This window comes from Polypterus senegalus, chromosome 10 (assembly GCF_016835505.1).
Source record: "Polypterus senegalus isolate Bchr_013 chromosome 10, ASM1683550v1, whole genome shotgun sequence".
Classification (NCBI taxonomy): Eukaryota; Metazoa; Chordata; class Cladistia; order Polypteriformes; family Polypteridae; genus Polypterus; species Polypterus senegalus.
Window position 1 is genome coordinate 94,231,366 of NC_053163.1, and position 10,383 is coordinate 94,241,748.

Below are 10,383 nucleotides of genomic sequence, written 5' to 3' on the forward strand. Positions count from 1 at the left end.
GAGTTTAAAGGGTTAATTCTACATTATCTGTCAAAATTCTGAATAATATCCATACTTTAAGTACAGTTTCTTTTATTAGTACAATGCAGAATGTTCATGATTGTTGCCCGCCTTCAAGAAACACCAAAAGGCAGGAACAGTGGGTGACAAGTCTACACTGTACACATGTGAGCAGATGGGAAAAATTATACTTTTATAGAAAACTCTTCAGTATCTGGCTAACAGTATTGCATGGGGTAAATTCAGGACAAACGGTTATAAATGATGCAGTTAATTTAAAATACAGCTGACATATTAATTTTCCAGTTTTGTCTTTAAGCAAAAATTTCTTACTGTGGCCTGCATTAATTGCCTGTATATTTTTCCCAATAAAAATTTCATCTGCTTTTATGTGCCAGCAGGATGGACTGTCCTGTGAAAAAGGTGACATGTGTGTAGTTATGATTGCCAAAGTACAGAATCTCATCTGCTCGATTATTTTGGCACCAGGCAGGATTACATTATTTTTTGCTAATGTGGAAAAAACTCAACAAGGAATACATAGAACAGAGTCTTCAGATTTCAGGGTGTTTTTTTTTTTTTTCTTATGCCCAACGAGAAAGCATGTGGATACAATATTGGTTAATAACATTCAACTACAATGTTTTAATACTGGGCCTTGTTTTTTATGTTATACTTTGAATAGCTAATTTCATCATGATTTACATTAACAGATCTGTAATATTCTGATAATGATTTATATATTCTATTTCCTGTTTTACCTTAAATCAGGAACTACAAAAGGAACATGGCTATTCTATCAAACAGAGATCTCATGGTATGTGTGACTTTAAAGAGATTAATATCAGTTACAAGTGCATACATAAAGTGCATGAACTTGTTCATTTTGAATCAAAGCATCCTAAAGTGGCTGTTTAATGCAAAATATCATGAGGAGCATTTTGTAAGAGCAGAATGGGTTGTTGGTGAAAAAATGAAAGGATTATGGACATCATGCACTTGGTAAGCAATGGGAGTCTTCATGCTCAGTTACATAAGTGCTGTTTATTGTTCTGATGGTGACACGGTTCACATTATTTAGCATTGCTGCCTCTGAGTTTCAGAGGCCTAGGCTCAAATCCTAACCTAGACAATGGCTGCACAAAATTTGGCTTTTGCTCTGAGTTGTTCAGTTTTCCTCCCTTTATCTCAAAGAAGTGCAGGTTGGGTTAATGGTCAACTTTAAATTGGCTCGGTGTGAAAGTGCTCTTAGGTGGGCTGGCAAGATGGTAATGTTGTTTTTACATTTCACCCACCACTGCTAGGATTGGCATTGGCTGACCATGACCTTGAAACTGCATAAAGAGATTAGAAAATGGTGATTGATGTTTAATGAAATACAGTGTCTTGAAAGAAGTGTTAGGCCCTTGATCAATGATCTAATTTTACCACATGATAAATCCTACACAAACGTTTTGTTCTGTGTTTTTATTTCAAAGCCATAGAGCTCAAAGTTAGTTTTACAATGTGATATTGTTATATATCAAAAGAATATATTAAAAATAAAAAAGGAAATATGGTGTTTGCATAAGTATTCTGTCCCCACACTTTGAGATTTCATAGAGCTATCTTTTGTGGCTGTAATATATGTTTTTGAACCGGTTTTGCACAATATTCAGGAAGGATTCTGGCCACTTCTTCCAGGAGGTTTACTCCAGGTTGTTTATGGTAGTTGGCTGTAACTGACCCAGTGTAGGATGTTCACCTTTTTGTCTATGAGTCACTTACTGTAAGGCTAATTTGGCCTTGTTTTTGAGATAGAAATGTCGTCTTTCAGAAGAACACCTAAGGTTTGGTGTTTTAGCAGACTGAAATAGGCCATCTTTCAGTATTTTCTTGTATATTCCACCACGTTTTCTTCCTTCAGTTTTAGACAGCTGCCTAGTTCCTGCTGAGAAAAAAACAGCCACCACTACATTTCACTGAAGTTGATGTGTAGTTGTTTGAGATGTGACTAGTATTACATTTGCATAACACCCATTTCTTTAAAACTTGGGCAAAAGCTCTGTTTTGGTCTCATCTGTTTACAACATTTTTCCCACAGTGAAACTGAAATTCTCTCGTGCTTTTTGGTTCTTTTCCAGTAAAGGTTTATTTTGTGTCGCCCCTCAATACAGACCCTTGTTATTCAGTGATCTAGACTTGGTTAACAGTTGCACCTTTTTTTCTAGTCACAGCTACCAACTCTGTAGCTACATCATACTAACTGTTACCCCAGGTGACTTCTCTAACAAGTGTACTTTTTGTTTGTGCTGAAAGTTTAGAGAGATGAACTTTTCCTGGCAGCATCTTGGTGGTTTGACATACCTTCCACTCCCTGATAACTAAACGAGTGGTGGCCAGTAGAATACCTAAATGATGAGATATGGTTTTGTGCTGTTTTTCTAATTTGTGCATTTGTATTTTTTGATTTCTAACTTCCTTGGAATGTACTTTAGTCATCTTTTTCACAGCTGTGCTTGACATTCACAACCTGAATAAAGATACCATAGCTGTGTTTTTTTTTACCCAGAAGATGTGGTAGTTATTTTAATGCTTCACTGGCAAGCACCAATTTAAAGGCAATTGTCTCCTTGTTAAGAAATTGTTTTTCACTTGCGTAAACTTCCTGCTTCCTTAACACAGGGATTGAATGCTTGTGCAAACACCTTATTTACTTTTTTATAATGTAAAACAAGGTAATATAAAAAATAATAATTTTGAGTTTCAGTGCTTTAAAATAAAAACGCAGAGAACAAAACTTTTATTTAGTGTAGGATTTGTTATTCATCGGCATTAGAGATAATACTTTTGCCAAATATTGTATAATGACTTTGAATGCAACTGCCAGAACTGTGGTCTTGAGCAGTATGGTCTGGTCTGCCAAATCCTAAATCAACTCACATTTCCATTCTCCTTCTGTTCTTTTTAACTCCTTTCTGTTCCCTTTCCAGAAAGCCACACTGACGTGGCACAGTATGCAGACCTGTCCATGCAGGCAGACGTTGAGGATGAAGATGAAGATGCCAGTGACATCCTGCCCACACTTCTGGAGCTGGCACAAGAAGCATCTAGCATTGATGTTTACACTCCACAGATGCCCTTGGACACACTTGGCACCAAAAATGGATTTCCCTTAAGTTAGAAATCATGCAAAGTGCTGGGAGAGCTCTAGAGTTCACCAACGCCTGGTGAATCTGAGACAGGACTATTGTCAGGATGCCTGAGCAGCGACAGGCCGAGAAACACTATGCTATTATTTCACTTAGACATGTTACCCTTTAGTCTGCACCTGACTGTTTTTAAAGGATGGACCAATTACAGATGGTAGTTTGGAAGTAGAAGTCAATACACTGAATTGTGATTCATTGTTTAATGACTGGATTTTGACTTCAAGTTCTTTACAGACATGGGCGGGATGGTTTACTTTGGTCACACCAGTGTTAAAACCCCCTTCTGAAGTACTTGTATGTGTGGTAGAGGGACATTTCTGTGGATGTGGATTTTGTGTGTTTAAAATGTGGATACTGTTTTCTTAAGATGTGGAGTCTACCTTTTCAAGTGTTCTTATACAACTGCTGTGTAAAGTGAGTTCTAGATATGCTAAAGCCTCTCTTTCCAGCCAATACTGAAGTAGCATTTTAGCTTGTAGTCTGGTTTTGTAATGTAAATTTGTTTTTTGTAAGAGTAGTCATTCTAGTCCTGGCTAATTACAAAGGGGTATCGTGGATTTGGGGGTATCCTTTTTGTATTTTGTGTTGCCCCTCTGAGATTCATTCAGGACTCCGTATTCCCAGCTGTGACAGTACCTGTCACACAGGGGCAAAACAAGAATTCCTGTGAGAGACTAAAAGATGAGAGTGAAGAAGGTGGAAAGAATATGCATATGTAGACAGTACTTACACTGGATATGCTGCCTTGCTGTTTTCTGGAAGAAGACAAATAAGTGAAGGTTATTTCCACATAGACAAAAAGGTAGAAAAGAAGGCCTGAGACGCAACATTTCAGTTGTGCGGGTTTCTTCAGGTCTGGGAGTGAAAAGGAAAAACAAAAGTAGGCGACAGACACTGAAGGGGAAGGAGGAAACAAATCAAGGAAGAAGAGTGAAAGACCAGATAAAGTGCGAAATGCAGCCATTAGATAAGATGAAAGGAAAGATTAAAAGGTTAGCTGGTCTCGTCACTTAGTGCTGGGGAAATGTATAATTCAAACCTGAAGAAGACTATAAGGATGAAATGTTGTGCATTTAACCTTCGTTTTTTTCAGAAAGAGTACAATCTTTACTTTTTTTCCTTGTGTTGATGCACAATGACACAGCCTAATATTAAGTCCATTTTTCTAATGTTTTGGTAAAAGAAAGGGAGACATTTTTTGTAGAAAGCAATGATATCTTGCTACAGCTAATGAACTAGGTACCCAATCCATTCACATTTAATTGCAGTGTACTAAAAAGAACATGTGAAGATAAAATAGTTTAGCTACTTTATAAGAGTGGGTTTAGACTGCAAGGAAACAGTCCACCTTTATTTTATATATCCCTGCTATATAATGAGCATCATCCCAAGGCAATTTACAGGTATAGGGATACATTAGAGTTTTTCTGTGTATATCTTTACAACTGGGGTACTTGGGTGTTTTAAATACCTTTCTAAACTGATGTGTGCATCAGTGGTGAGAAATACACCACCAGTCTTTGGCTTTAAGGCCCATTGATCACGCTATCTCACATAAGTAAATTATATAAAAACTAAAAAACTCATCCATCCATCTTCTAACCTACTCATCCAATGAAGAGTTGTAGGGAGTGGGTGTCAATCCTGACAGCATTTGTGCAAAGTGTGAACCAACTGTGAATTGGGCACCATGTCACATCAGGGCATACTCCAACATACACCCAGCCAATAAAACTGAAAATGGCGTCTGTGTGTTTAAGATAACAAGCAGGACAAGTTTCATCAGCAGTTTATCCATGTGAGTTGTATTTATTTGAGGCGTGTGTTGCTTAAAGGGGTCACAAAATAGCCAGAGATTTAAACTTTTTTTTTTTCTTGGAGTAAATTGTTAATGTATTTTTTCATGCACCAGCTTTTCCTCTCCAGTTGCCTTTGTTAGTTTTAGTAGAATGTTGAAATAAAAAAATACTCCAAACTAATGATAGTACGTTTTATTTATATAAAATGGGAATGTTTCACAAGATATCATTAAATCACTGGGCTGTGGTTTATTATGAAATGCGAGTGTGAAAAGTGAAAATAAACTTAGGAAAATGTTTAGAGTGCCCTTAATTTTCTACCTTTGGCCTAGTAACGGTTAGACGCTTTGAACACTTTACATACGCAGAAATTGTTCCCTCTATCTTCTGTACATTACAGTGGGATAGACATTCTTACAAATCTGTTCACCTAAACGGCCAAGCAGAGTAGATCAGACTTTGGTACCCCGAGCTCATACTTGGTAATTTCAAGGTTCTCTCGTAGCCAGCTGTGGCAGGTGCTTTTTTTGTCCTCCATAGATAACTAAGCCACTTCAGCTGCTGCCTGTTCTGTCATGTTGACCAGACCAAGTAACTGTACGCAAGAACTTCATTGTATTGACATATACCTACAATCTCATTGATTTGTTCACAACTTAGTGTGTGTGCATAGATAAGGAAAGATGTTCTAGTTGATTGGTTAATTGATCTTATGATCCCCTCTCATGAATAAGACACCAATGTACTTAAATGCGTCCTTCTGAGACAGCTACTCCCCATACCTGCATATAGAAAGTCACAATTTTGCAGAAGATCACTAATCCAAATCATGAAATGTTGATTCTCATCTTAAGCATGTCCTTGAACTACTGCTGCGTGTCAGAGATCAGATGACGGCATTACCCTCAAGAAGCAGAGGTATGACCTTTAGGTCCCCAAACTTGGACACCTTTCAGATATTCATTACACCTTGATATTCTGTTTTATCTCACTATACAGTATGATTAAGTGCTCCTGCTCACTGTCCTGCAATGCCAAATATGTGATCTTGGGGGAGGATTTTGAGGAAACCTCTCCATAAAACATATTTCCCCTTGCTAGGCATTATTTTCCTGTAGACTATAACGATACACTACACCTCTGTTGCAACCCCTGTTAGCTTATTCTTATATTTAACAGCAGTTGCCATGTGCATGAATTCAGGACTATAGGTCACTACTATAAGACTTAACCCTGATACGACTGTCATGGTAGCTTCTCTCTTAGAACTCTTCTCTCAATTAACCTACCTGAGAAAAGAGCTCAGTTTCCCAGCACCGGCGATAGAATAAAGCAAAAAAAATGCAGTTTTAATATTTAAATATTATTATCAGGGCGGCGCAGTGGTGGCACTGCTGCCTCGCAGTTAGGAGACCCGGGTTCACTTCCCGGGTCCTCCCTGCGTGGAGTTTGCATTTTCTCCCCGTGTCTGCATGGGTTTCCTCCCACTGTCCAAAGACATGCAGGTTAGGTGGATTGGTGATTCTAAATTGTCCCTGGTGTGTGGGTGTGGGTGTCCTGCAGTGGGTTGGTTCCTGCCTTGCGCCCTGTGTTGGCTGGGATTGGCTCCAGAAGACCCCCGTGACCCTGTGTTCGGATTCAACGGGTTGGAAAATGGATGGATATTATCAAATAGCTAGTTCCATAGACAAAAGCAAAATAGAAATGCAGCAGTGCAGCGCTAACAACCTAATAGGGCTACATTTGTAGTTTCTCAGTGGCCACTTAATTTGTAGTTACACAAACGATCAGTTTGACTTCTCCCTTCTCTTTGATCAGCTTTTTTTTTCTTTCTAGTTGGCTCTTTATCTGACTTTTATTGCTCTCTTATCACTGAGGCTTATAGTAAGATCTAAATTCCAATCTCCTCATGCCCCTTCACAAGTGGCCCACTCAAAAATAGCAGTTCTAAAACCACTGAGAAGCAGATAGCGAGGTGTATTGTTGTTAACCTTGCATGCAGTCACGGTGCCTCCAAACCAGTTTGTGTGCTTGTGTTGCTTCTCATTCAGTGTAAGTCAGAAATGTATCTGCACAGCTTCGCATCCACACACTTCTTCTTTTACGCACCCAGTTTAAACTTGTTCATTGAAGACATTATACAATTATTACAAAATTCAAGAGGTTACAAATCCACAGCAACAAAATAAAATAACGGTAAAAGAACCTTAACATTCTGGAATCAAATGTATTTGTGTGGTCCTTAACTCTTCATTTTTCTTCATTTGTGAGCATAATTTTCGGTCCCCATTACATTTGCTGTAATGTACACAACCTTATGCCCATTTAGATCTTCCGGACCTTCTACTGTGACGCAGAATTTACAGTATAAAGTACCTTGGGTTGCTTTTATGTACGGCTTTGTGACTTCAATGCATTTATTTTGTGGTGAGGGTCAGAAAAGAAGCTGAAAAACAGTAAGGTTTACACCCAACACTACATTAATCAAATTGAAAGAAATAAATGTTTTTTAGCCCCCAGCTTAGCAAAGAATTGACAAAATATTAACTGTGCTCAGTTCCATGTAAACATGCTGCTCTGTCCTATCTCACTTGTGCAACATCACATATACAAAGAGTGCAGTTCTCATCTTGTGCACAGCATCTCGGTGGTGGATTTGCTTATTAAGCTGAACACAGTGTTACTACTGATAAGACTGAGAGGGGAGCTTTAAAAGGCAACCTCGGGCGTGGGGGGGCACTGTTTACTGAATGAAGCAAAGGGGCCTTAGCAGGCTGCTCTTGAATATGGCTTATCGTCTTGCTTTCAGCGGTTAAGAAGATTGTTCTTCATTAAAGGACAGGAGTCAACGTGGTCAACAGCCTTGTTCTTGAGGTGCTTCTTTATGGCCTGAAAAATCTAGCAGTTTGTGACGCCCCAGGACCTTTTTAACCTCATATAGTGCTATTCAAATCCTTTAAGGTATATGGCTGGAGCTTTACAGTTTCTCATGGTTTGTGCATGGTGCAAATGTTTGTCAAAAGGCTGAGTGGCCATCTGGACTAGCTCTGACAAATATTTGTCTTTTTCTAGGATTCGGTTGCCATCCACTTTTTAGCCTTTGACGTGCCTTTAAGTCTGTTACTATTTAATTTGTTGAATGACTGGATTTCAGCACTGGTTAAATAATTTGAATGTGGCAGACCGGGCAGCACTTTAAGGCAATAATCTATCAGCAATGTAGTGCCTTTCACAACTATCTAAGATAGCAGCGCCATGCCTTTAACATCTATTTACTATACAGGGCATCCGGAAAGTATTCACAGCGCATCACTTTTTCCACATTTTGTTATGTTACAGCCTTATTCCAAAATGGATTAAATTTTTTTCCTCAGAATTCTACACACAACACCCCATAATGACAACGTGAAAAAAGTTTACTTGAAGTTTTTGCAAATTTATTAAAAATAAAAAAACTGAGAAATCACATGTACTTAAGTATTCACAGCCTTTGCTCAATACTTTGTCGATGCACCTTTGGCAGCAATTACAGCCTCAAGTCTTTTTGAATATGATGCCACAAGCTTGGCACACCTATCCTTGGCCAGTTTCGCCCATTCCTCTTTGCAGAACCTCTCAAGCTCCATCAGGTTGGATGGGAAGCGTCGGTGCACAGCCATTTTAAGATTTCTCCAGAGATGTTCAATCAGATTCAAGTCTAGACTCTGGCTGGACCACTCAAGGACATTCACAGAGTTGTCCTGAAGCCACTCCTTTGATATCTTGGCTGTGTGCTTAGGTTCGTTGTCCTGCTGAAAGATGAACCTTCGCCCCAGTCTGAGGTCAAGAGCGATCTGGAGCAGGTTTTCCTCCAGGATGTCTCTGTACATTGCTGCAGTCATCTTTCCCTTTATCCTGACTAGTCTCCCAGTTTCTGCCGCTGAAAAGCATCCCCACAGCATGATGCTGCCACCACTATGCTTCACTGTAGGGATGGTATTGGCCTGGTGATGAGCGGTGCCTGGTTTCCTCCAAACGTGACGCCTGGCATTCACACCAAAGAGTTCATGCTTTGTCTCATCAGACCAGAGAATTCTGTTTCTCATGGTCTGAGAGTCCTTCAGGTGCCTTTTGGCAAACTCCAAGCGGGCTGCCATGTGCCTTTTACTAAGGAGTGGCTTCCGTCTGGCCACTCTACCATACAGGCCTGATTGGTGGATTGCTGCAGAGATGGTTGTCCTTCTGGAAGGTTCTCCTCTCTCCACAGAGGACCTCTGGAGCTCTGACAGAGTGACCATCGGGTTCTTGATCACCTCCCTGACCAAGGCCCTTCTCCCCTGATCGCTCAGTTTACATGGCTGGCCAGCTCTAGGAAGAGTCCTGGTGGTTTTGAACTTCTTCCACTTACGGATGATGGAGGCCACTGTGCTCATTGGGACCTTCAAAGCAGCAGAAATTTTTCTGTAACCTTCTCCAGATTTGTGCCTTGAGGCAATCCTGTCTCGGAGGTCTACGGACAATTCCTTTGACTTCATGCTTGGTTTGTGCTCTGACATGAACTGTCATCTGTGTGAACTTATATAGACAGGTGTGTGCCTTTCCAAATCATGACCAATCAACTGAATTTACCACAGATGGACTCCAATTAAGCTGCAGAAACATCAAGGATGATCAGGGGAAACAGGATGCACCTTAGCTCAATTTTGAGCTTCATGGCAAAAGCTGTGAATACTTGTGTACATGTGCTTTCTCAGTTTTTTTATTTTTAATAAATTTGCAAAAACCTCAACTAAACTTTTTTCACATTGTCTTTATGGGGTGTTGTTTGTAGAATTCTGAGGAAAAAAATTAATTTAATCCATTTTGGAATAAGGCTGTAACATAACAAAATGTGGAAAACGTGATGCGCTGTGAATATTTTCTGGATGCACTGTAGCTATATAGTGCATTTCACATCTATATATCACAGCAGTGTAGTGCCTTTCACAACTATCTAAGATAGCAGTGCCATGCCTTTAACATCTATTTACTATGACTATATAGTGCCTTTCACATCTATCCATTGTTCACAGCAATGTAATGCCTTTCACATCTGTCTGTATGTTTTCTCAGTCCACTTTGTCCAATTACATTTTGCAGGAGCTAGAGTCTAAGCAGATTTGGGTGCAGACAGAAACCCGCCCTGCAAAGGGTGCCAATCCATCACTGGGCACATTCACACACATACTCATACCAGACCAGTTTAGTTTCACCAGTTAAACAAAAGAACTGGAGAGCACAGAGAAAAACCTATATGGACAGTGACCAGACACAGGATCCAAATCCAGTCTCTTGCAACCGCAAGGCTCCGTGCTAACCATATACAGTATGGCAATATGCTGAATCCAAGTAAACCAAAGATTTATATTTATACA

At 39.6% G+C, this 10,383-nt stretch overlaps 1 protein-coding gene across 1 annotated transcript in view; it reads left to right on the plus strand.

Moving 5' to 3' along the window:
* si:dkey-18a10.3 (heat shock factor protein 1) overlaps positions 1-5,170 on the plus strand; it is a 38,374-nt gene extending 33,204 nt beyond the window's left edge. Inside the window, exons 12-13 of the mRNA XM_039766226.1 lie at positions 772-817; positions 2,973-5,170. Of these exons, the coding sequence (XP_039622160.1) occupies positions 772-817; positions 2,973-3,163 (237 nt within the window). The 3' untranslated portion in view covers positions 3,164-5,170. The remainder of the gene's footprint in view (positions 1-771; positions 818-2,972) is intronic.
* Positions 5,171-10,383: the final 5,213 nt, after the last annotated feature.